Source organism: Vulpes lagopus, chromosome 13 (genome assembly GCF_018345385.1).
Source record: "Vulpes lagopus strain Blue_001 chromosome 13, ASM1834538v1, whole genome shotgun sequence".
In the NCBI taxonomy this organism is placed as follows: domain Eukaryota; kingdom Metazoa; phylum Chordata; class Mammalia; order Carnivora; family Canidae; genus Vulpes; species Vulpes lagopus.
Genome location: NC_054836.1, coordinates 22,661,037 through 22,688,907, shown reverse-complemented (window position 1 = coordinate 22,688,907; position 27,871 = coordinate 22,661,037). Strand labels below are relative to the sequence as shown.

General features: G+C 38.3%; 1 protein-coding gene and 1 long non-coding RNA gene across 3 annotated transcripts in view; one reads left to right on the top strand and one right to left on the bottom strand.

Moving 5' to 3' along the window:
• Window positions 1-10,199, top strand: part of COL28A1 (collagen type XXVIII alpha 1 chain) — a 162,057-nt gene extending 151,858 nt beyond the window's left edge. For both annotated transcript variants that reach the window (XM_041728092.1, XM_041728093.1), the window contains 3 exons: window positions 4,667-4,853; window positions 6,530-6,702; window positions 7,810-10,199. In XM_041728092.1, the coding sequence (XP_041584026.1) occupies window positions 4,667-4,853; window positions 6,530-6,702 (360 nt within the window). In that variant the 3' untranslated portion in view covers window positions 7,810-10,199. The remainder of the gene's footprint in view (window positions 1-4,666; window positions 4,854-6,529; window positions 6,703-7,809) is intronic.
• The window catches only part of LOC121474922, a 49,773-nt gene that overhangs the window by 18,248 nt on the left and 3,654 nt on the right, over window positions 1-27,871 (bottom strand). The gene's annotated exons all lie outside the window — the stretch shown is intronic.

Sequence of the window (27,871 nt, the reverse complement as noted above, 5' to 3'; positions counted from 1 at the left end):
TTCTTCAAAGGAATCTTCTAAATTGGCAGATAGGATGTCTGAAGTGTAGCCTAATAGCTGTTGGCTTTTTTTTTTTTTTTTTTTGCTGTTGGCTTTTTTATGTTTGATAAACTACTCTTTAGTCAAGCTTTTAACTTATTTTTTTTCCTTAACAAAATATGTGCAGGCAAACACAACAAAACCAAAAAATAATTATCTTTTTCTTGAAACAGACATTTCTCATATTTTACCACTAGCTTATCAAGTGATTTTTGGAAGTTCTTTCATCATTTGGAGCTTTAGATTCCTCTACAGAAAATGAAGTACTCACAAAATTTTCCTTCAGTCTTAAAATTCTTTAGTCCAATGATAGTAACAAAACCTCCCATTCAAATCAATATACATACACACCAGATCATTCTCAAAGAAAGAGGAATGCCAGGTGGCCCACAATTTTACTCCATTTGTCCCAAAAATTGTGTTTTGGGGCTAGTGAAGAGTCATGATTGCATTTGAATTAAGCACCTTTTATATCAGGCTGTTGACCAAACTAGTCCCAATGGAAATGTTTATTTTGATTTACCTAGTAGTATTTTAATTTTTGTAAAAATATACACACACGAGTAACAGAATTTTTTTTATTTTTTATAATAAATTTATTTTTTATTGGTGTTCAATTTACCAACATACAGAATAACACCCAGTGCTCATCCTGTCAAGTGCCCCCCTCAGTGCCCATCACCCATTCACCCCCATCCCCCACCCTCCTCCCCTTCCACCACCCCTAGTTCGTTTCCCAGAGTTAGGAGTCTTTATGTTCTGTCTCCCTTTCTGATATTTCCCACACATTTCTTCTCCCTTCCCTTATATTACCTTTCACTATTATTTATATTCCCCAAATGAATGAGACCATATAATGTTTGTTCTCCGATTGACTTACTGCACTCAGCATAATACCCTTCAGTTCCATCCACGTTGAAGCAAATGGTGGGTATTTGTCGTTTCTAATGGCTGAGCAATATTCCATTGCATACGTAGACCACATCTTCTTTATCCATTCATCTTTCAATGGACACCAAGGCTCCTTCCACAGTTTGGCTATTGTGGACATTGCTGCTAGAAACATCGGGGTGCAGGTGTCCCAGTGTTTCATTGCATCTGAATCTTTGGGGTAAATCCCCAACAGTGCAATTGCTGGGTCGTAGGGCAGGTCTATTTTTAACTCTTTGAGGAACCTCCACACAGTTTTCCAGAGTGGCTGCACCAGTTCACATTCCCACCAACAGTGTAAGAGGGTTCCCTTTTCTCCGCATCCTCTCCAACATTTGTGGTTTCCTGCCTTGTTAATTTTCCCCATTCTCACTGCTGTGAGGTGGTATCTCATTGTGGTTTTGATTTGTATTTCCCTGATGGCAAGTGATGCGGAGCATTTTCTCATGTGCATGTTGGCCATGTCTATGTCTTCCTCTGTGTGATTTCTGTTCATGTCTTTTGCCCATTTCATGATTGGATTGTTTGTTTCTTTGGTGTTGAGTTTAATAAGTTCTTTATAGATCTTGGAAACTAGCCCTTTATCTGATACGTCATTTGCAAATATCTTCTCCCATTCTGTAGGTTGTCTTTTGGTTTTGTTGACTGTATCCTTTGCTGTGCAAAAGCTTCTTATCTTGATGAAGTCCCAATAGTTCGTTTTTGCTTTTGTTTCTTTTGCCTTCGTGGATGTATCTTGCAAGAAGTTACTGTGGCTGAGTTCAAAAAGGGTGTTGCCTGTGTTCTCTAGGATTTTGATGGAATCTTGTCTCACATTTAGATCTCTCATCCATTTTGAGTTTATCTTTGTGTATGGTGCAAGAGAGTGGTCTAGTTTCATTCTCCTGCATGTGGATGTCCAATTTTCCCAGCACCATTTAATGAAGAGACTGTCTTTCTTCCAATGGATAGTCTTTCCTCCTTTATCAAATATTAATTGACCATAAAGTTCAGGGTCCACTTCTGGGTTCTCTATTCTGTTCCATTGATCTATGTGTCTGGTTTTGTGCCAGTACCACACTGTCTTGATGACCACAGCTTTGTAGTACAACCTGAAATCTGGCATTGTGTTGCCCCCAGCTATGGTTTTCTTTTTTAAAATTCCCCTGGCTATTTGGGGTCTTTTCTGATTCCACACAAATCTTAAAATAATTTGTTCTAACTCTCTGAAGAAAGTCCATGGTATTTTGATAGGGATTGCATTAAACGTGTAAATTGCCCTGGGTAACATTGACATTTTCACAATATTAATTCTTCCAATCCATGAGCATGGAATATTTTTCCATCTCTTTGTGTCTTCCTCAATTTCTTTCAGAAGTGTTCTATAGTTTTTAGGGTATAGATCCTTTACCTCTTTGGTTAGGTTTATTCCTAGGTATCTTATGCTTTTGGGTACAATTGTAAATGGGATTGACTCCTTAATTTCTCTTTCAGTCTCATTGTTAGTGTATAGAAATGCCATTGATTTCTGGGCATTGATTTTTTATCCTGCCATGCTACCAAATTGCTGTATGAGTTCTAGCAATCTTGGGGTGGAGGCTTTTGGGTTTTCTATGTAGAGTATCATGTCATCGGCGAAGAGGGAGAGTTTGACTTCTTCTTTGCCAATTTGAATGCCTTTAATGTCTTTTTGTTGTCTGATTGCTGAGGCAAGGACTTCCAGTACTATGTTGAATAGCAGTGGTGAGAGTGGACATCCCTGTCTTGTTCCTGATCTTAGGGGAAAGGCTCCCAGTGCTTCCCCATTGAGAATGATATTTGCTGTGGGCTTTTCGTAGATGGCTTTTAAGAGGTTGAGGAATGTTCCCTCTATCCCTACACTCTGAAGAGTTTTGATCAGGAATGGATGCTGTATTTTGTCAAATGCTTTCTCTGCATCTATTGAGAGGATCATATGGTTCTTGGTTTTTCTCTTGCTGATATGATGAATCACATTGATTGTTTTACGAGTGTTGAACCAGCCTCGTGTCCCGGAGATAAATCCAACTTGGTCATGGTGAATAATTTTCTTAATGTGTTGTTGGATCTTATTGGCTAGTATCTTGTTGAAAATTTTTGCATCCATGTTCATCAGGGATATTGGTCTGTAATTCTCCTTTTTGGTGGGGTCTTTGTCTGGTTTCGGAATTAAGGTGATGCTGGCCTCATAGAACAAATTTGGAAGTACTCCATCTCTTTCTATCTTTCCAAACAGCTTTAGTAGAATAGATATGATTTCTTCTTTAAACGTTTGATAGAATTCCCCTGGGAAGCCATTTGGCCCTGGACTTTTGTGTCTTGGGAGGTTTTTGATGACTGCTTCAATTTCCTCCCTGCTTATTGGCCTGTTCAGGTTTTCTATTTCTTCCTCTTCCAGTTTTGGTAGTTTGTGGCTTTCCAAGAATGTGTCCATTTCTTCTAGATTGCCTAATTTATTGGTGTATAGCTGCTCATAATATGTTTTTAAAATCGTTTGTATTTCCTTGGTGTTGGTAGTGATCTCTCCTTTCTCATTCATGATTTTATTAATTTGAGTCTTCTCTCTCTTCTTTTTAATAAGGCTGGCTAATGGTTTATCTATCTTATTAATTCTTTCAAAGAACCAACTCCGAGTAACATAATTGATTGGCCTTTCCCCGTGTGTGTGTGTGTGTGTGTGTGTGTGTACAGAATCAGAAACAGTGGAATTGCTTAGACAGCAGAGAAGAGCTAATGGTGACAGCTGGCTCTAGACACAGGATGATAGGTAAGAAGGCATCAAAAATTACTTGACTTTGTTTGTAGATTTGCCTATTAAATAAAAAAAAAAAAGGAAAAAAGAGGGCCTTGAAAGGATAAATGACCATCCTGTGCCAAGACCAAGATAAATGATCAATTTAATTTCCTGTAGCTGGGGTCCAAGGAGGAAAAAAGTAAAAGAACTTAATTGGTCCCATAAATGATTGCCCTTGCTCCTGGCAATTGTAGTCAAGAATAACTGATCTGACATTTTTTTTGAAGCAAAATACCTTTTTTTTCCTTGTCTCATTACATATCATAAATATAGATAAAACAGAAACTGGAGTCCAGAAAACTTGCTTTTATAATTATATTCCTTTGTTCCTTAGCTAACAAACATTTCTAAAACTTCTTTGAAGCTAAGTATCCTGCAGCACTGGCATTTGCTGGGGTCCAGATATTAGGATGAGATGAAAAGTGATTGCTACTGTTTTTATTTCAGCTGTATTATTGTCCTCTGCTACCCCCATCCCCAATCTCAAAATCGATTGAGAGTTTGTTGTAGATATTCTGGAATATATTGTTAATTTATCTAGTGTTAAGAAATGGAGAAAAGGCTATTTTAAAAAAGGTCAGAGAAACTAGGTTATTTCCCCTCCTCATGCCAGTGACTATGAAAAGAATGAAGATTAACTCCTCCTAAGCTCACCACCTTTCATGCCCTGCATGCAGATCTCTCTGGAAGGTCCAGCACGTGCCTGGCAGTGGGAGCGTCCATAATTTAGGTACTCAGGATGCATGACATAGAAGAGGGGCATTGTTTCCTGAGTTTTTACTGAAATAATATTGGAGAGTTGGGGAGAAGAAGCAATGCTGAATTTTCCCCTAAATGTTCCCCAAAGCAAACTAACTTTTCTGACTTGATTATCACCAGAAACAAAAATGTGGATGTTTTGTGTAGGTCAGTGTCTCTGAAGCTGAGGACAAAGAGAATGAGCCTCCAGAGCCTACCTGGGCTGGCAGCCTGGCCACCAGTCCTTCACCTGAGGCTGCTGCCACCGAGCAGCCAGAAGATGGGACAGAGGGTGTAGAATCCAGAATTCCAAGTCCTGTTTTGAACTTACAGCCAGAAAAGTTGGCGCACAAAGGTAAGAAACACCTGCTAATATGCTGCTGTGTCTATAATGTCAAGGTGCAGAAGAGGGGGGGGGGGGCTCTAAGCACTCATTCAGAAAGAATGTGTTTTGACTCTAAATAGGAAACACATTTTATTATACAGCAAATTAGAAAATTGTGGAACAAATTTGGTCAATAAAAATTTTTTAAAAATTCTTGTAACATTTTTTTAAAATTTAAATGCCTTTAGAGAGGATTGTGTTCCCATTTTACCATAGCCCCTACCATTCCCTGTTGTATTATATGTGGCCTTGACACATATAGACATTTGAATATCTCACACCCAGGCTGTAGAAGAGAAAAAAAGCTAGAACCTAGATTCTTCCACATATTTTCTATGGTTACTATCTATAGAAATTAATCATTATATACATAGTTTCTGAAGAACAGGCCCATAAACAACATCTTTGCCCAAAAGAAGCTCAGAGGTTGGCCTGACAAGTTAGACAATATACATTATTTAGTTTTTAACAGTGGAGATAGTGAAAGTCTACTACTTTCCATTTGATCTAAGGAGTCTTCATAAGAGAGGTGGATTTGGAGGTTAGTTTTGGAAAATAAAGGAATCAAGACATGCTCCATATCTAGGGAGATGAATCTGGGAGATGGAGAGAGGGCTTGTTTTGCAACTAAGGAGTAAAGCTTACGGCATATAAACTGTCTCACAGAACACAAGTCTCAGGCAACAAGTACCTATTTGGTTCTTGTGGCTTTTCTTACCCTGGAATCATATCTCCAGGTAAGGAATACTGATCAAGACACTAAGGAGTACCACAAAATAAAAAGAGATTTAATGAATGGCTTTATTATTGTAGTTCTCTTTTGTTTTTTTTTTCTTTATGGTGGAAGTGTTTCTAAAATTTATTCATAAGTAGACATTAAAAGCTTATGTTTTTATTGTCCTGTAGGAACTGCTCTTTTTGAAGTTTTTTTTTTAATTTAGAGAGAGAAATAGTGAGCAGGGAGAGGGGCAGAGGGGGAGGGAGAGAATCTTAAGTAGACTACACTGAACATGAAGCCCAATATAGGTTTCCATCTCACAACCCTGAAATCATGACCTGTGCTGAAATCAAGAGTCGGATGCTTAACTGACTGAGTCACTCGGGCACCCCAAGAACTGCTCTTTTTAAAAGAAAAATGTGATATAAGAAGAGCCCTTTATTTATATATTTTTGTAACTTAAAAGGATTTTCCTTTTTTAGTAGGCACAATTAATGTGATCACAGTGGTACTTTCCATGAACATACTGGGAAGAAAGGTGTATAGAAAGCTGAGATCATCTTTATTCCAAATGTTAATCTGATTTTAAATCTAGTCCAAAGTAAATGAAGAAATCCTAGTTTTCTCTTGTCAACTAATCGTTGCAAGAGTATTAGTCAATGAAGGTGCTATGCTTTCAGGGGAATATACACTTTTAATGAGATTTCATGAAGATCAAAAACTTTTATGTTTTCAAAGGAGTATCTAATGGTGGAGTTGGTGGTAGTGAAGGAAATATTTTAGGTATTAGGGAACCCTTCTTTAACTTGTTACCTCATTTTCTTGGTGTGCTTGGGTGCATGGAGAATAAACTTCATAAAGCTTTCACTTTTCATCTTTTCAGGGAAAGAAAAACCTATAATGACACATGATCCTTTTCTCACTCTAGATCCTAGATGCTTGGAAGCCCTAAAGCCAGGAAACTGTGGAGAATACGTGGTTCGATGGTATTATGACAAACAGGTCAACTCCTGCGCCCGCTTTTGGTTCAGTGGCTGTAATGGCTCAGGAAATAGATTCAACAGTGAAAAGGAGTGTCAAGAAATCTGTGTTCAAGAATGAGTAAGTGAATCAACCCCTCATGAATCAAGGCTGAATATCTATCAGCAAACCTAGAAAGAACCTCTATAATTTCAACATATTCACCCAATACAAATAAAACACCATATCTGAGTATATACTGAGTACTTCATTTATAAACATAATTGAATCTTTATAACCACCCTAGGATATAGATATTAACTATTTTTATTGGCAAAGAAGCTGAGGCTCTGAGGATTTCAGGGACTCTAGAACTAAAAAGTGGCATAACTGGGGGTTTTGAGTCAGGGATGTATAACCTCAATGGACAGTCTCTAGCCACATCATGGCTTGCAGTGTCATTCTGATCTACATTAATTCTTATTCTCTGCATTACGTTGGATTAAACTCCTGCCCTGGCCAGAGGTCCCCAGCCCCTCAGCCCCTCCCATTGGCCCAGTCCTGAACCCCATTAAAGCCCTGCCTCTAGCAAAAGGGAGGTGGTTGGCAAGGATCTGAGTTTGGCAATTAGAAGGGAAGGGAGCATATCTCTGGATAGCAGGAGGTAAGATGAGAAAGACATTCTGCTTGGGGTAAACCCAGCAAGATGGTGGTTCTGAGAGATGAGAGGCACTGGAATAGAAGTGAGGTGCTGAGGGTAGTTAGATTTTTGCCTTGCTAGTCCTTAAAGAGATTGAGAAACCAATCTGATTGAAAATTACCTAACTAAAATTTATTAACAATTGTCACTCTCCACTCCTCCAACATGTTTGGTAACAAAGGCTTTATTGTGTGTTTAAACTCTATGTTTAAGACAAAACTTGTAACTTAAACCAAGGAATTCTTTCTACCCTTTCTTTAAAATACATAAATGAGACTTTCACTGTTAGGGGGCAGAAAGAGAAGGCATGTGACAACCAGGCACCCCTTGAAGCCCACATCCAGTCTTGAACAGGGTATTTTGAAGATCAGACTGCCACTGAAAAATGAGCCACTAAATTGAAATACAACCCAACAGAGTAATAGAGAATTGACTCTGTCATTTTATAATAATTTTGAGACATCCAGCCTGGTAAGATCATTAGTTGTGAGCTGTGCTCAGGCAGCATTGGTGCATATCATCTTCAGCACGCTTTTTTCTTCTTTCAGGCCTAAGACCCCCATTCAAGTCTGGCAGTACAAAACAGAACACTCAAGGAAGAGGGAGCTGGATGAACAGCCACCTTAACAAACACAATTTTGTGTGGTTTAGTTAAAATTTTATTAGGTAATATTTGGTACCATGAAAGAATATAGGCAATGTACTTGTAAGTCACCGAACATGATAATAAGATAAACATCAGTGAACATATCATACTGACAGTCAACCAAATACAATCAATTCTGTTGAAGGTTCCTGTGTGGACTTCTGCAAACCCAGCCCCCTGTTTCCTGCTGGGGATAACCCATCCTGAATTTTGTGCTTACCATTTTACTTTGCTATTGGGTTTTTACATGTAATTTTACATGTAAAATCACATAGATTTCTATGTAGTTCTACAAAATACATAGTCTTGCTTATTTTAGAGCTTTATAAAAATTGGGTCATATTCTAGTTTTCTGCAACTTGCTATTTTCATCCAATATTATAATTAATCCATATGTTTTATCATATATAACTATATTCCTAAATAATTTATTATTTAGGGTTTTTTGAACTTTAGAAAATTTGTTTCATAATATGTAATTCTTTGCAACTTGGTGTGTCATTACATAATTCATATATGTCCATTTACATTCAAAGTTGTATCATATTTGTGTGAATATATCACAATATATTTAACCATTGCCTTGTCTATGATTAAATTGTTTCTATTTAATTTTTCCTCCCTGATCCATCAGTGTTGCTATGAATGCTCTTATGCAGTTTTGGGTATATGCTCTTATGCAGTTTCGGGTGTATGTGTACCAGTGTTTTTCCAGGATATATACCCTAAGGTGGAATTGTTGGGTTGCAGGACATATAAACATTCAAAACTAGTGTATTATACCAATTTTTTCCCCCAGAGTGTTTGAACCAATTCATTACAAATTCGCACCAGTTGTGTATAACAGTGTCCATTGTTTGATATTCTTGTCAACATTTAGTATTGTCAGATTTCTTCATTTTGCTAACAGTGGGTGTAAAATGGTATCTTATTTTAAATTGACTTTCTCTGGTGACATCTTACTATATTTGTTTACTATCTCTGCTGAGGCTTATGTGAAATGTCTGTTGATATTTGGAGATTTTTCTATTGGATTGTCAGTCTTTTTCTTATTGAATTTCTGGAGTTCCTTATAGGTTCTGAAATTGAATTCTTTATTATTTGTGGCCTCGTATCTTTGTGGCTTTTTACTTTACTTTTTTTTCCCTTAAATGAGCAGAAGTCTTCAATTTTAATGCAATCAAATTTACCCATCTTTTCTCTTGGGGATAGCACTTTTTTTTTTCTTGTTTATGCTGACCAGCCTCTTAAGCCACTTTTTTTGGAGTAGGAACTCCCCCAGGACAGAAGAAATTGCTCTGGGTACTGAGTGTATGTCTCTAGATTTCCATCTGCATGCATGGTAATTCCTTATGATCCTATTAGCACTATGGTAATTTCTCAGTGGCTGTTTTTTTTCTTCATCTTTTTTAGTTATCCTCAGCATGAAAGTGGGTCTGATCTACATGGACAGCCATTAATCTATTGATTTGCTGTGTGAGGGAGGGCTTCAGGTATTTTCTTATTTCCTGGAAGCTCAGCAATGCATTAAAAGGCATGCATTGGTCACCATATGGATGTTGGAAAGTAGAAGGACCATTGGGAATATCCAGACTGCTATTTTGTCAGAACAGAAGTATTTATATTCCTATTCCAAGTTTTTCACAACTTTACCCAGACAGAAAATTGATATGCAAACATGTTATAATGTTGACTTGGGTCTTCATCCCTTTGTCTGAAATGTCTTTTTCTCCTTCCATGACTGACTGAATCCTAATACTTCAAGGACAACTTGTGGACTTCCTTTGCATTCCTTGCTCATCTTTATCAGTTGGGCTATGCTCAACACTGAGTGCCCAAAGCACTTGGCTTACACCTCCATTCTACCTTGACCACCATCTGAACAGCCTTGCACTGAGACCATCTGCATTAATTTGCTTTTTGTTGCTTTAACAAATTACCACAAATTTGGGAGCATACACATCACAAATGTATTATCTTTAGTTCTGTAGGTCAGAAGTCCTATGCAGTTCTCACTGAGCTGAAAGCATGGTGTCATGGGAGTTGTACTTCTTCTGGAGGATCTGGGGAAGAATCTGTCTCCTTACCTTTTCCAATTTCTTTTTCTTTTTCTTTCTTTCTTTTTTTTTTTTTTTTTTTTTACCTTTTCCAATTTCTAGTGGCTCTCCACAATCCTTGGCTAGTAGCCCCTTCCTCTGTTTTCAAAACCAGTAACAGCAGGTTGAATTCTTCTCATGCTGCCATCTCTCTGGTTCTCTGAGTATAGCTGGGAAAGATTCTCTTCTTCTTCTTTTTTTTTTTTTTTTTTTTTAAGATTTATTTATTTATTTATTATAGACAGAGGGAGAGAGAGAGAGAGAGAGGGAGGCAGAGATACAGGCAGAGGGAGAAGCAGGCTCCATGCCGGGAGCCCGACATGGGACTCGATCCCAGGACTCCAGGATTGCGCCCTGGGCCAAAGGCAGGTGCCAAACCACTAAGCCACCCAGGGATCCCCAGATTCTCTTCTTTTAAGGATGTGATTAGACTGGGTCTACCTGAATGACCCAAGATACTTTCATCTTCTCAAGGCCTTCAACCTTAACCATATCTACAAAATCCCTTTTGCTATGTAAGGGAAAGGGAATAGTTGGGGTCATTATTCCATGGACCGTAGCACCTATATCTTCTGCCTGCTTTCTGAGATTAGGAGCAATGCAGGCCTTGTTTATCTCTGTGTCCCTAGTTCCTGGCACATAAGAAGAACTCCATACATTTGAAAAAAAATTGGAATTGACTTCATAAAAATAATTGCAGAAATAATAACTACTTGGGAGAAAAAAAGATCAAAGAAATATCACACTAGTTTAAAAAGATAATTTAGAGGGGCACTTGAATAGCTCAATTGGTTAAGTATCCTGACTCTCCATTTCAGCTCAGGTCGTGATCTCAGCATCACTTAAGATTGTCTCTCCCTCTCCCTCTGGCCCCCAACCCCTGTATGCATGCTCTCTCTCTCTCTCTCTAAAAAAAAAAAAAAAAAGCATTGGGACATGCCAGTTGATACCTCTTTCCATTGTCCCAAGCTCAAGGACATACTCAGAATTAGAGGACAGAATGATAAAAGAGCCATGGAAATAGGGCAAATTACTCAAAGCACCAGAATGAAAGAGGACATATCGACTATTTTAAAATAACACAACCATTCTGAAAGGCTCCAGAATCCAGATGTCAGAGTAGAAGTTGTTAGGATAGAAGCCACAGAAGACATCCAAGTCAAGTTGCATCAGTGGGAGTCAGCGTTATCTAAGGAACGGGCTGTCTCAGAAGGAGATTATTGTCCTACCAGAAATATTTACCCCAAGACTGCCCATGCACTTGGGTTATTTGTCTAATGGATATAAGTAATTGAGGAGACAGAGGACTAGAAGACTCTAAGGATCCTTGGCAATTCTAAAAGTGTGATTAAACCAGGGTTTCAAATCTCCTAAATTTGAGTCTGGTGTGACTTGAATCTACATGAAGACTTTTTCAAAGATATTAATTTATATAAAATGATAAAACATAATGAATGATTTTAGAAATCAAATCAGTCCAATATTTTTTAAAAACCCAAATGTCATAAATATATGCGTGAAATATGATTTGGGACTATCCTTGTTTTGATAATCATACAGACACACAATATTCTAAAACATGTCTTATTCTAGTGATATTTTACTAAAAGGTATAAGGAGGGAGGAAAATCTTGGACACCAACAGCATTAATCTATCTTTTCATTGCCATTCCCCAAAAGACATTGAATTATAGATTTGCAGAGAGAAAAGGCCTAAAGAGTAGACTGTCTCCTAAAGTTAGCATAATTTAGATGTCCCCTCACTATTCTAGCCAGGATTGCTAACAGCCTCATCCTCAGCCTGCTTAGCATGTTTCTCTAACCCTTAATAAAGCTGAGCATCTCGAGTTCCTTGGGTAGCTCAGTCAGTTAAGTGCCCAACTCTTGGTTTCAGCTTGGGTCATGATCTCATGGTCGTGAGATCCAGTCCTTCATCAACTCCTGGCTCAGCACCAAGTCTGTTTGTCCCTCTCCCTCCCCCTCTGCTCTTCCCTTTCCCTCCCTCTCCCTCTCCCTCTGGCCCTCCATTCTTCTCTCTCAAAGAAATCTTTAAATAAAGCTGGGCATCTCTTCATGTATATTGGCCATCTTCTTTGAATTAGCAATCTTTATCATTTTTCCATTTTTTCCTTTTTATTCTTTTTGATCTATTGGAGATATGAAAATTCTGTTCTAGGTTACATGTGAATATTTTTCTCTATTGTATTGTTTACTTTTTGATGTGTTTAGGAAAAACACTAAGACTAAAATTGCTGGTCTTCCAAAACCTGAGTAGGGTATTTCTTGCAGTTAGCAAAACTAAGGTTTCAACTAAATGAAAATGATAGAAATCATCTAAGATATTTTAACATTTTGGTAGGGTTTTTTTCACTGTTAAAATTCTTGAACAGCATTAGTTCTTAATAAAATGCTAAAAATTTCTTGATGTCTTAATTTAAAATGAAGACTTCTTTAGATACACATACATAGTCTATCCATTTTTCATATGGGAATGGAGAAACAGAATGTCCTACATTATCTCATCCCTGTTGGCTTGCTCACTAGCTTAAAATGAAAATGTAAATCACTTTTTCCTCCAGAATTCTCAGATCATTAAATTCAGCCTCTTTGATCCTTTATCTAGCTAGATAACACTCTCTTTGATCCTTTGTCTAGCTAGACAGCATTCTCTCTGAATTTTCCCTTTGTTTTGCTAATCATAGGAGGGGGTCCTGAATCTCCTCAAAGTGGGTGAAAGTGATAGTTTTTACTCACTGACATATCATTTTTCTTTAGTTATCTTTTTATTTTTATTTATTTATTTTTTTTGGGGGGGGGAAGGGGCAGAGAGAGAGAGAGAGAGAGAACTCTAAGCCACCCAGGCATCCCTAACACATCCCCATTCTAGATATTATATTGCTATGGAATATGACAAACCTGACTTCTCTGACTACCACATGTCAAGAGAAGACATGGGAAAATTTCCTTCTACCTTGGAAGCAAAAAGAAACCAGAATTACATAGTAGGAATTCTAAACAGTAAATAGGACTGTAGTTTGCAAAGACAGAAAAATTAAAGGCTTCTTTCCCTATTTCTCTCTGAAATTGACCAGACAGAGGCTTTTATTTTCACCATCCTTCAAATTTGCCCTTAAACTCCATACTCATAGTTTCTCGACATCAGTTTTAAGAACTGATGGCATTTTCCAGTTATTTGCTCCTTAGCATATTAGTTGGTGCTACTTTAAATTTATCATTTGCCTGTTTTCCCTCTCCTGCATTTTAATGAAGAATGCTATGGCTTTGCCAGTACTGCAACTTGGTTGGGATTTTTCTCAAATTAATTCTACTCTGAACAAATCACTGCTCCAACTTGTTTTCAGTTGTTTAAAACACATCTCCAAATGGGGAAAAAACAAAAACCCAACAACCCCTTCCTTCATGTGATTGTCTCATCTCTAGGCTTCCAAGAAATAAATATTGGAATTTGTATAGGCTTTTCCTATGGTAGATTACATACTTTGCTATTAGAAAAATAGTGACAAATAGAGTAAAATGGACTAAAATTGTGCCTATTCAAATGTTAGAATGTTTCTCAAACTTGTTCCTGTATTGAAAGTTAGAGGACAAGTCTATTAATTTGCTTCCACATTCACCACAAACCAGCAGTCCCTCTATTCCATGTCTCTGTGAATGTTGCAATCACTGTCAGTGACCTTGTCTAGCCTCTGAGAAACATCCCAGACTCTTTCCTCTCCCTTACTCCCTACACCTAATTGTCAGTGCCCCTGGTCAATCTTACCTCTTGCTCTAACATGAGTCTGTCATGGCTTCCACAATGGCCTCCACCCTATCCCTCACCTCTGATTTTTATCTGCCCAGTGCTGTGGAGCCCCAGGAAGTCTGACCCACTCGTTCTCCAGGAGGAGGAGAACGAGTACATGAGGGACTCTCCATCTCCTTATTAGGGACTCTCCAACTCTTCAAGACACAGAGCAATATTTTCAATGTAGTATTCGAGGGCCTTCAGGATCTTTCTGGTGTTTACATTTCTAGTTTATTTCCCTCTAAGTCCTTATACATGCTCTTCAATTCAGCTATACTCAAACATTTGCTACTTTTTGAGAACACTATTTATTTCCCTTTGGAGTTTCCCCTTCTTCACTGCCTCCCTCTCTCTTCTTCACTTAGCATTACAGAATTCATTTCATATCAGTAGATAAAGAGCTACTTTAGTTTTAAGAGCTTCACAGCTGCTCATTTTATTTAATTGATCCATCTTTGCTGGGCCTTTAAATGTTCCCAGTCCTTCATTATTATGTTCACTGAATATCCTTTTATACATTATTAGCCTTTGTGTGAGTATATCTATAGGATATATTCATAAAGCAAAATTGTAAGGACAAAGAGAATGTACTTTTGATAATATGTCAAAGTGCCCTCCTTAAAGACTGTGCCAATTTACATTCCTCCAACATACAAGTGTGCCTGCTTTTTCACCTCCTCACTGTCACTGAGTGCTATCAATTATTTTATTTTTTGCTCATCTGATAGTTAAAATTGGAATCTCACTTTTGTTTTCATCTGTATTTCTCTTTCATTTTGGGACAAGAGTTGCTCCCAACTGCAGCTCCCCATGTCCATAAGAATATGTACAGAGAACAATAGCAAAGGAAAGCAAAGCTCTACATCATTTTCTATACTTGAGTCAAGTACCAGAGCTGAGCTCTCTGCCAACATGGTGGACAATGTAGAATCATTTGGTCCTAGGTTAGTCCATCCTAAACTATTTCTAACCAAATGCAAGGTCTGGCATATTTTTTAGTGCTTTGAGGAAGTAAACAGAGAAAGACATTCATTCATTCATTCAACAGTTGCTTACTATGCACCAGGAATCATCTCTGCATTTATGAAGCTTATTTTCCAGTGGAGGAGAGAGAAAAGAGTCACATAAATGTCAAATTGAAATTAATGTGTGAAATACTGTGATGTGTTCAGTACTATGAGAGAGGTCCATTGTGCTAGAACACTTAGTAATTACAGCAAGAGAGAGTAAGTCTTCAATGCTATGGAAGATTATAATTCTTCAAAATTATTCTTTATCTTTGCTATGCTCCCTGTGGGTAGGGTGTACTTTCCCAAACATTTAACTTTGGGCTTAGCTATTGACTTGCATTTGTCTGTAGAATATGTATAGATGTGAAGTATATGTCAGGACTGAGCAAAAGCTTTAAATGTATTGCATGCTTTGGCCTTGTGTCTCTCACTCTGGACCTTCACCAAGAAGATATCATTTCTTCACCTTGGGTTCTTGGATGCATAGAGATGAAATAAATCCCGACAAGCCCAGTTGGACCAAGCAAAGCTAGCTGAGCCCAGCACAGCTGGAACCAACTGCAGCCCTCATGTCAAGTAAGCAAGAAATAAATGTTTGTTGTCACCAGCTACTTAGATTTTATTGTTTTTTACAACTTCAAAAGTGGACAAATACAAACTCCTATTCCCAGGCTTGCCCTGGCTGTGTATGGGAGGCTGTAGCATCTGGCCTGGCTGACACAAGTGAAAAGAGTAAATCTGTAGGAGATGGCTGGGTCTCTTCCCTTGTAGGAAAAGGCTCTGACATGTCTACTGCTGCATCTTCTTAGAAGAAGAAAGAGAGAGAGAGAGAGAGAGAGAATTTTGCTTCTAACCAAGATGAAGTAAGGGCCCAGATTTACCCTTTTTCCTGAAACAACCAAACCCAGACAAAATATAAGAAACAGTAGTTTGCAAAACATTGTAAGTCAGTCAAGGAAGAAGAGTGGTCCCAACAGGCAGGAAAGAAAATGAAGTGAGCCCTGCAATTGTCCCAGCCTATTGATCTGAGAGCATTTCCAAGTCACAGTGCAGAGAGGGTGAACAAAGGCAGAAACTGGAGGACTCCCTGGGTGAGCAAATGAGCTGAGTCAAGGAAGACCTAGATAACTAAATTCTAAGGATGGGGACAGAAGGCTAGAAAAGAGACAAGTTCACAGAGTGAGAACTTGGAAAATACATGGACAGTTCCCCTTGAGTATTCAGCTAAGTACTGATGACTGAATGCATATGAGGAAACTACCCAAAGCTAGAAACTGAACCCTCTGACAGATCAGAGGTAGCAGCGCTGGGTGCTAAGTGGGCCCAGAACAGTGCCTGTTACACACCAGCCAGACTGGAAAACCTCAAGATTCACAGAATATTGGGTAGAGTACTTATTCTGAGCCGTAAAATAAGTGCCATTATACCTCAAAGAACTCAGATCATATAAAGTATGTTCTCTTGGGGCTCCTGAGCAGCTCAGTTGGTTAAGCATCTGACTTTGGTTCAGGTCATGATCCTGGGGTCCTAAGATCGAGTCCCAAATCAGGCTCCCTGCTCAGCAGGGTGTCTGCTTCTCCCTCTGACCCTCCCCCAACTTGTGCAAGCTCTCTCTGGCTCAGTTGCTCTCTGTCGGATAAATAAGTAAATCTTAAAAAAGAAAAGAAAAGAAAATATGTTCTTTTATCACAATGAGTTTAAATTATAAACCAGTAATAAAAATATATTTTGAAAAATCTCAAAATATTTCCAAACCATATAGAACACATGTAGATCCATAAGTCAAGAAAAAAATGAAAGGGAAAATCAGAAAGTGTTTTGAATTTAATGAAAAAATTTACAACGTATCATAATTTGTAGAATGTTTAAGGGGAAATTTATAGCACTAAATAAAAGAAAGAGTAAATTAAACCTAAAATAAGTAGAAAAAAGGAAATAATAAAGACCAGAGTGAAAACTAACAAAATAGAAAGCAGAAAACAAATGGGTATATACATATAAATTTACAGAATTCTATAATTTAAATAGATGCAGTTTATTGTATGTCAATTATACCTCAATGAAGCTGTTAAGTATTTTTAAAGTGTCTTGTAGGGAGAGAGAGAGAATAAAGGAGCTGACCCTTCTACAGCCTGAGAGAGAAAGAGAGAGAATGCTCTAGAGACTACAAATTCCTATGTACTTGGCATTTTAATATATTTTTTGGCATTTTAATATTTTAATACACATTGCTCCTGTCTAGAGGTAAATGTGGATACTTTGGTGACCTGTGATCAATCAAGTTAACATCCTTTATTCTAGTTTTCGTTTTTGTATTTCTTCTTAGAGAGAGAGAGAGAGAGAGAGAGAGAGAGAGAACCAGTACAAGTGGGAGGGGCAGAGGGAGAGGGAAAGAAAGAATCCCAAGCAGCCTCCACACTCAGCAGGAGTGACACAAAACTCCATCTCACGACCCTGAGATCATGACCTGAGCTGAAATCAAGAGTTGGGAAGCTTAACTGACTGAGCCCCCCAGACACCCCCCATATTCTCAAGGGAAGAAAGCTGGGGGTTTGAGAAGTGGGTAGAGATCTTAACCTCTATTTACACTATTTGATCTATAAATGACCTGGCATAGTTCCAGTGATAACTCCAAGTCCTTCTGAACCCCAGCTTTACTCCCCTTGTCCCCCATCTCTATTAATGGCCTCACTATGTCACCAATCTTGCACATTTATTTTCAGTTCTTCCCTTCCTGTTGCATTCTATAAATCATTGAGTCCTGTCAGTTGGACCTCAGAAATTTCTATCAAATCTACCCCCTTCTCTACATGCTAACTTCTATTATCTTTAAGTGTTTTCTTTATTTTTTTAGTTGCCATGTCAATTAATAATTTACAGAATCATCAGAAATATTCTAAGATACAAATTAGATTATTTTCAAAGCTCTACTCCCCATTACCTACATGATGAAGTCCAATGTTATAATTATAAGACTGATAATTTCCTTCACAATCCAGCTTTAATGCTGTTCCATCATTCATTCCTCACCTTATGCTCCAGCCATTCTGCTTAATAATCTTAAGTGTACTAGGCAAGGTTTGATGTTGGTATTTTTGCCTTTGTGCCTTCATACCTGCTGTTTCCTCTCTCTCTCCTCTGCACGGTAGACTCCTACAGAATCTCTTAAGACTTAGTTTTTTTTTTTTTTTTTTATTGGTGTTCAATTTGCCAACATATAGAATAACATCCAGTGCTCATCCCATCAAGTGCCCCCCTCAGTGACCATCACCCAGTCACCCCCACCCCTCATCCACCTCCCACCTCCCTTTCTACCACCCCTTGTTCGTTTCCCAGAGTTAGAAGTCTCTTATGTTCTGTCTCCCTTTCTGGTATTTCCCACTCATTTTTTCTCCTTTCCTCTTTATTCCCTTTCACTATTTTTTATATTCCCCAAATGAATGAGACCATATAATGTTTGTCCTTCTCCGATTGACTTATTTCACTCAGCATAATACCCTCCAGTTCCATCCACGTCGAAGCAAATGGTGGGTATTTGTCGTTTCTATAAGACTTAGTTTAAACATTATATCTCTGATTAAGCCTTTCTCAGCTTCTCAAAAAAAAAAAAAAAAAAAAAAAAGTCCCGGGGATCCCTGGGTGGCGCAGCGGTTTGGCTCCTGCCTTTGGCCCAGGGCGCGATCCTGGAGACGCGGGATCGAATCCCACGTCGGGCTCCCAGTGCCTGGAGCCTGCTTCTCCCTCTGCCTATGTCTCTGCCTCTCTCTCTCTCTCTGTGTGACTATCATAAATAAAAATAAAATAAAAAAAGTCCCCTTTTGTTTGAGCCTCTAAATAATATTGCCTTAGTGAGATCTACTAATGGCACAAGTAAAATGATAACTAACCATAAACTTGGGGCAGTGAACTTGGACGTCTACAGTGCTTTGGGCTAGGAGACATCACAGAAATTCTAGTGTAAAAAGGAAATAACAGAAAGAAAAAAGGAATATGTAGGTCAGAGTTTGCAGTACTACCTTTCTTGGAGCCACCTAGAGACTGACTGTTTTTAGAAAGATAATAATAAAAAATGAAGAGCAATCATTTTTATTAGAATAGACATTAGAAGATGAAAGATCTATGTTCTGGGCATTTAGAAACTTGTACTTATTAACCCCACCTACCTGAAAAAGAAATAATTTACTTATTGATGGAGTGACATGTGTCATTCCAATGAAGACTATAAACAGACATTTTATTTATTTATTTATTCATTCATTCATTAATTCATTCAATCAAGACACAAAGAGAGAGGCAGAAGGAGAAGCAGGCTGCCTGTAGGGAGCCTGATGTGGGACTCGATCCCAGGACTTCGGGATCAGGCCCTGAGCTGAAGGCAGCTTAACCACTGAGCCACCCCGGCATTCTGTAAACATGCATTTTAAATGAGACTCATGCACCAGGGACAAGAAGGAGAACGGTCATTTCCTTTCACTGGGCAGTGTAGCTAAAATCTAATTGACAGCCTATGTGCATTCTTGTTTGCAGGTGTGACTACTACAATTTATTTTAATAAATATTCATCACTGTGGGAAAGCAACATGGTGCAAGTCAGAAGACAAGAATCCTAATTCATCTCTGCTAAAAAAAATTTCCGAGTGATTTATCTGGTTTGTTTGATAAAGGAAAATAATTTTAAATATTTTAAGATAATGAAGCTTTGAAACAACTCTATAGATATTATTTATATTTTCAGTATCAAAAGGCTCTGGCAAATGATTTTTAAATGAAGTTTTGGCAGGAATAGGTGGAAAGTTTTTCTATGATATATTTGTTATCTACACTTTCCTAGAACTGCTAGTTCCAAATTAAGGATTATCCCTCTTAAACCTCTTTTCCAGTACAAATCTTACCCTTCCTCTGGTCATTCTGTTTTACACAAAACTTAAGTGAGTTTTCAAAATAAATGAATTTTCCATTATTTTCTTTTTAGAAAAGCCTTCCAAATTATTTGCTACAGGATATTGAATGATATAATTTGATTTCCTGAGGCATAAAATATAAAATAGTCATGAACATGTTAAAAGTCTTGAGTAGGTTTTTGGTACTTTATGCTTTCTTTAGTTTCCACTGCTACAGTGGGGAAATCTTCAGATTTTCTTTCCAATTCAAATGACATTGTACAGCCTTTGACAGGGAGGGCTTTTCTATCCTCTGGATTTTCATCATTTTATAAAGAACCCATGCCTTTCTGGGAGAGTTCCTTAGTAAATGTATGTTCTTTTTTAAAAAAATCAAAAAACATTTGAACCAATTTATAATTAGAGAATTTTATTCCTGGTAACAGTCAGGGCTACTTAGTTAGACAAATCTGATTACTAGAAGCAATGAAATTGTTGAAAAGAGTAGAAGAAATTTCTTAAAAGCATCAAACTGCTAATGAGAGATTGAGGGATACAAGGCCTAAAATCTAAGTGGAAATTAGAGATGTTAGTAAAACACTGGAGTCTATACATACAACATTTATTCTGGAATGTCTTAAATCTTAGCTTCAGTAGATTCTGAGAATGAAAGGGACAATATTTAAAGCTCTGGACCACATGAGATAGAGAATGTTATAGGAAGTCAAATAATGACTGTATGGATGTGAAGGAGATTTAAGGGTGGTAAAAATATTCTATATTTGAAGATAAAGTGGCAATCTCAGATTAGGCAAGAAGAAAAAAAAAATTAACTTATAGAGCCAAAAAACTAATGGGTCCCAAGTGGGATGAATATAAAGAAAAACACACTTGGGGCAGCCCAGGTGGCTCAGTGGTTTAGCACTGCCTTCGGACCACGGCCTGATCCTGGAGACCTGGGATCGAGTCCCACATCAGGTTCCCTGCATGGAACCTGCTTTTCCCTCTGCCTGTGTCTCTGCCTCTCTCTCTCTCTGTGTGTGTCTCTCTCATGAATAAATAACTAAAATGTTAAAAAGCAAACAAACAAAAAGCAAGAAACCACACTTGGCCATAACAGAGTCAAACTGATGAAAGCCAAAAAAGGAAGGAAAATCTTGAAAGCAACAAGAGAAAAATGTTACATTAACTACAAAACAATAATATGATTAATAACTAACTTCTCAGCAAAAATAATGAAGGCCAGAAGACTTTGTGACATTTTCAAAATGCTGAAAGAATCTGTCCATATAGATATGATAGAAACAATCTACAAGGTTAAAAATATGCCTAATTTCAACAAGCCAAGAAAAAATTCAACTTAATATTAATACATGCTGCTTCTTAACCTAAACCATAGTTAAATTTGGTGAGCAAAGTAGCATGGTGATTCTCATGTGGTTATTAAATAAGTCTTTTAAAATTTTTAATAGAAATAAATTTATAAAAGAAGTAATAGTTCTATGAAAAAAAAATGAGTTCAAGAGGTCTTCAGGAAGGATTATAAAGTGGGAAGAGTAGCACCCTAGGACACACTTCTTAAGTAACCACGTTGTTAGAGGGTTGGAAATCCAAGAGAAGCCTCTGAGGAAACCTGGAAGGAGAAACCTGGGTGTCACAAGTGAGACATCTAAGCACAAAAGCCAAAGCAGGAGAGTCACTGGTGATAAATGCTGAGCCAAAGTTTGGTAAGATTTATATCAAGTGTCCACTACATTTAACAACAGGGCAGTCATGGACATCTTGGCAAAAATGCCCTAAGAAGAGTAATTGTTAGGGTTGGAGACTAAGGTGCTTAAAGGATAGAATGAGAGGGAAGTAAGATAGGAAATATAGTTAGTTGGGAATCCAAAGGAAAAAGACTAGAGGGCAGTTGAAAGGGGATATGGGCTATATCAGTTAGCTATTGCTTTGTAACAAACAGCCCTAAACTCAGTATCTTAAAATAAGGATTTATTATCAGTCCTATGTCTATGGGTGAGTTGGATGGTTCTTCGGAACTGGGCCTAGCTAGGCCCATTCATGCAACTAAGGGCTCATCTGAGGGCTGACTGATCTAGAATGGTCTTACTCACAGTTTAGAAAGTTGGTTTTCAAAAAAAAAAAAAAAAGTTGGTTTTCTATTGGGTGGGGTGGGGGCAGTGCCTGGACCATGTTTCATCATTCAGCATGCTAGCTCACATGGTGATAGCAGGGTTCTAAGACAGAGCACAAGCCCATAAGATCTCTTGAGGCCTAGTCATGAATTGGTACTCTATCTGACACACCTGACTATCCAAAGTGAGTCACAAAGTCAGCCAAACTTCAAGATATAGGGAAATAGATCTACCTCTTGATAGGAGGGACTGCAAAGTTCCACTGCAAAGCCCACTGGTAGGGGTAAAGAATTGAAGCCATTTTTGGTTATCAGTCTATCACATGGAATAAAGGCTGGTTCTTATATTTTTTTTTGTTTTTAATGGAACAGGGTTGATTATATTTAAATGATGTTGGGAGAGAGCTATACAGAGGGAGAGGTTGAATATATGAAAGAGAAGAGAACACTGAAAGAAGTTTCTGAGGTACATGGAGAGCATACAATCTACAGTATGAGTGGAAGGATTAGCCAGAGATACCAGTTCCATTGCAGCACATAGGAAAGTGTAAAAGATGGGGTGCAGGCAGAACAATGTACTGATTTGGTGTTAGAAAGTTGAATGAATTATTGTCTGGTGGCTCCTTTCAAATGAGAAGGATGCAAAATAACTTGTCAAGAGTGAGAGGAGAGGTAGAAAGCTTGCATATTTATAGATATAAAAGGGAAATTAGGGTAATTGTAGGTCTGGTTGAGACTGAAACCATAGCTTTGAAGCTTTACCAATAAGCATGGTGTTGTGATTCTCTCCAACCACATTAAGGTGCCTGGGTGCAGACATGCATGGGACAGACTATTAAATTCACCTAGGGTTGAGATTTTGCTAGGCCAATGAACTAAGAAGGACAATGGAGCAAAGATGTAGAAAGAGAGTGGTGGATGGCTCATGAAATACAAATTAAACTGAGGAGAAGCAAATATGGAAAGTGGTTATATTAGTTTGCTAGAGCTGCCACAAGAATACTATAACCTGGATGTTTTAAATAAGGAAAATAATTTTCTCACAGCATTGAAGGCTAAAGTCCAGGATCAAGGTGTCAGAAGATTTGGTTTCCTCTAGGGCTTCCCTCTTTGGCTTGCAAATGGCCACCTTCCTACTATGTTGTCACATGGTCTTCTCTCTGTGCATACATATTTCTGTGTCCCAATATCTTCTTCTGATAAGGATGCCAGTCATTTGGGATTAGGGCCCACCCATATGACCTCATTTTACCTCAGTTTACCTCTTTGAAAGCCCTATCTCCAAATACAGCTGCATGTTGAGGTATTGGGGGTTGGACTTGAACATATGAATTTGGAGGAACAAAATTCACCTGAAAACAGTGGTGATAGTTGGGAAGTGAAGAGATTCAATGACTGGTGGCTTTGTTGAAGTCAAAGAAATAATGTCATGCAAATGGATGAGAAAGAATTGAAAGAACAGAGTTTTGTGTTTAAAGAGTAGCATGCTTGAATTTAGAACTTCAGGTTATGGCAAAGTTTAAAACAAGGCAAAACAGTGGGTAGCTGAACAGGGGAAAGTGATCATGAACTCAAGAAGCCAAGATTCTGGAGGGATTTTCCACATGAAAATGGAAGTTCCTTAGGTCAACTTGGGGTGGAGGGTGCTGATAACAGGGATACAGGTTATACAACACTGTGAGAGAATGAGTCCCAAAGCACTTTGGTAAATGTGGGGACAGAGTCCCTCCTTCCAGCAGGCCTTGAGAGAGATCAGACATGAAGTAGACAGGCAGACTGTAGTCCCTCTGGAGCTTCAGATTGGCTTGAGTCAGAACACTAAGAGGAGAGACCCTGAACTCAGGATTCCTAAATGGGAGGCCCTCTGGGGCTTGGAGGTGCTCCAGGAATGAGAGGTTGTGATGCCCTTAACTGACTGGTGGAGTGGGAGCATGCTTTGCTTCTTGAGCTAAATTTAGATTGTAGCATTACTCTTACCTTACACCTTTTCCATGGGCACACAGCAATAGAAAGCAGTGAGAAAATACTGAAACAATGGGAAAATAAATGCTCTCTTGATGTTGTTGAATCATATATTTTGAAGCCTAGTCTGTAGATTTACCTTTCCAGTGCCTTATTACTATGGTTACCATGTTTTCCAAACCAAAACTTGAGCCCCTTAGGCTGGTAATAGACAAAACTTCAAAACAGGAGAGTCCTAAACCTTTGTTCAGATTCTTAATAAAAATAATAGCATATATGAAGTGAAGGCATATTATGAACCAAATTCTTCTCTAAACCTGTATTAATATGTTTAATTATCATAACAATCTACTTTTTCAAATTGACTTTTAGGTGCTCTATATTTTGATGTGAGTCAGTCATATGTGTTGCACAAATATTTTTCTTCTATACTGTACATTACCTATTCTCTCTCAATAGTGCCTTCCGTGTCCTTAATCTTATATTGTAGTCCTATTTATTACCTTTTTTCCCTGTTTGGGACACTTTTGCTGCTGTTTAAGAAATCCTTGCTTAAAGAAATAAAGATGTCCTCCCATTATTATTCTAAAAGTTTTAATCCACTTGAAATTGACTTTGAGATATAGTGTGAAGTAGAGACCACGTTTTCCTCCCCATATTTCTATCCAGTTAACTGAGTCCCATTTAATGAAGTGATGATCCTGCAGTGCCCCCTTGATCATCTGGTGAGCAAAGATGAATGATATGTTTCTGGATCATTTATCCTGTTCCATTGCTTTATTTGTTGTGAGGTTACCATTGTTAACCTAATTTTACAGATGAGAAAATATATGCACAAGAAGGTGGAGAACCTTAGGGCCTAGATCACATTACTCAGTAAATACACTCTATTAATCATATTATACATGTATTGTATGTCCCTGAATTGATTCTTCAAAGAATACTCCCCCACACAGGTAACTGGTCTTAGGAATTAATGGAAGGTTCAAGTCAGAGACATGGGTTTGCAAAGCCATTCCAATATACATTACAATGAGCTCTCTGAAATGTTTCTACATCTGTAAAATGAGAAAGTGATACCTATTGAGCAGGTTTGGACAAAACTCAAATCAGACCACGTATATATAACCTAGCACGTAGTGCTGAATGAGGTTATTTGTTTCCTAGTCTCTTGACAATAATGCCGAAATCTGAAGAAATTTATAGATAAGTTTTCTGGCATAATATGTTCTGAGCAATTTTGGTGTATTTAGTTGGTTAGTGTTTGGTTTGCTTTGGAGGTTGTCTCTAATTTGGGCCTCACTAGGAAAGTTAAATGTGTGAGTGCCAATACTTCATGGCAAAGAAAGAAGGAGGGACACAGCTGAGAAAAAACAACCAGTAGTTTGGCCAGACACTATCATGGCCAGTCATGTCTATTTTCATTCTATTTTGCAAGTATTAGTTATCTTGAGATTATGGATGAAAAATACGCAGAAAGGTAGCAACTTGCCTGAGGCATTATCGTTAGATCAACCTAGGGTTAGGATGTGTGGTTTGTTCTTTGGCTCAGATATTCATGTAGCCTAAGTTGCTATGAGAACCATAATCCTTGGAGCAGTTTCTTTCTTTGTTTCTTTTCATATTTTATTTATTTGAGAGAGAGAGATTGAGATGATGAGCAGAGGGAAAAGACAGAGGGAAAAGCAGACTCCTTGCTAGGCAGGGATCCCAGGACCCTGGGATCAGGACCTGAGCCGAAAGCAGGTGCTTAACTGACTGAGCCACCCAAGTGTCCCCTGGAGCAGTTTTAAAGGTGATTTATACTTCCCACAAAAACAGGTCCTCCTATGAAATATTTCTTTTTCCCTTTCCTGCCTCTCACCTTCTTACCTTTTCTCATTCTACTTTCTCCCATCTCAATATTTCCTGCTTCATCTTTATCTTCTTCCTATGGCTTAGACCTATCTGATATGATAACCCTGTGGCATTTCCCTGCAGCCTTATGAAATGCTGCCTCATACACCAGCATTGAGAGTATTTAGGATAAATTGATCGCAAACCAGTGAGAGGTACTTACACAGCAACCTTTAATCCTGCTGGCTGCGTCTGCCAAAGAATCTCCATGCACGAGATTGTTTACAATGCTTCAGATACTTGCAGGACAAAAATATTTTAAATTTACCTTAAAAATGCATACAGTGGTGCCTAGCCTGCCCCACTAGAGGAGGTGGGGGTGCCAGTTCATGATCCTGTCTGTTGCCCAGACTTGCCCCTGCTGTGAACGGATGCATCGGGCTGCCACAGTCTAGCGCTAGCAGACATCTGCATTATCCCCCAAGGCTCCTTGCTCTGACTAAAAGGCTCCTGAAACATCTCCCTAATTATGATTCCCAGGAGATAGGCCCACGGGGAGAAATGGAACTAATCGTGCATGTATTTGCCTAGTATAGAATACGAGGGACCAACATTTCTTAGTTTCAGTAATTTTTTTAAAGACTTGAGCTAACGCAATTCCTCTGAAGAGCTAGAACAAAACATAGAAAAAGAAGCACAAAAGATTGGCCCTGGAGTCACATTTCAAACTGGTGGTTAATGTGCACAAGTCATCTAAATAGAATAATACACATTTAATTCCAGAATGTGTAAAGACTGTGTGAAGACCATTTTAAAAGGCCAGAACATAAGTCTTATACTAACCATTTTCCCCCCTACTTGCAGAATCTGAGGCTGTTCTGTGGCTTTATTAAATGGCATGTGCCTCAGGCTCTGCTTTTAATAATTCCATTTTCCCTGGAATTCTCACCATTCTAGGATCTAATAGTACACTGGAATTTTAAGCACATGATAAGGAGGACTGAGAAGCCTCCTTAGGTTTCTGTTTGCTTCCCCCCAAACCTCAGAAAGCAATTGTAGACATGCTTGGCACAATCAAAAACCCAGACCCCTCCACACTTTGAGTAGAATGCAGGATTTCTTAACCTTTGTGTCATGGTCACAGACAATGAATGGGGCTCATGCCTTGGATCAAAGAAAAATATGAAAAGAAAAATAGAAGGGATGACAGCTTTCTTCACTCCCTTGAAGGGTTAGAAAACCAAAGGTGCTATCCTAGAATTGACATCTCTGAAAGGTTCTCATTTCTGTCCACGAGTCTATCTCTGTCCTTCCCTACCACTGATGTCAATGAGGCCAAGGGAGGCCTGCCAAAACCACTGCCAGGTGCTCATAATCCCAGGATATATATTTGCTAGCATGCTAGTCTCTAGAATCAACTTCCTGTTGGCAGTGGCTTCTCAGCAGTGCCTGGACAATAAGGGTTCACTTAGAGTCTGGGCCCTTAATACCCTGCTGGATCTTGGCTGCATGATCAAATCCCAGTGCTGTGGGAAAGGAAATTTTGCCTCTGTCTCAATGACATAGTCCTACACACCTTCCCTCCAGCACCAGACACATCTTTATAGCCTACACATGTAGCTATATAGCCTATTTCAAAATTTGGAGTTTAATTACTGTCACGAAAGGACAAATACTATTTTATTCCATTTATATGATGGAGTAATCAAAATCATAAAGACAGGAGGGTGCTGGAGGAAGGGAGACTAGGGAGTTGCTTATTGGTACAGTTTCAGAATTTCCAAGATGAAAAGAGTCACAGGCACGGATGTGAAATACGACTGAACTGTACAGTTTGAAAAGGTTAAGATGGCAAATTTTACATTACATGTATTTTAACACAGTGACAAAGAAAATCTGGAGCTTAATTAACATAAAGTTAAGAATGGAAAATAAAGTCGCAAACAGAAGAGAAACTGCCACCAAGTTAATGTCATTTCATTAAATGATAAGTTTTACCAGGAGAATAATTTATTTAGCTTAGTGTGTATGCTAGGGAGATAAGAGTAAATGAGTTTACAGATTGTTTGGGGTCACATGCCCTCAGACTCAGCTCCAGGGAAAATCCAATTCCTAACCATTATACAGGGAGGATGCATGTGCCTCATAGAGAAAAGAAACAGGACTTACATAAGCAAGCACCGTCAACACGTGAATTTACTTATTAATTCTTCCTTCTTCTGTTGTCCTTGTGCAACTCAG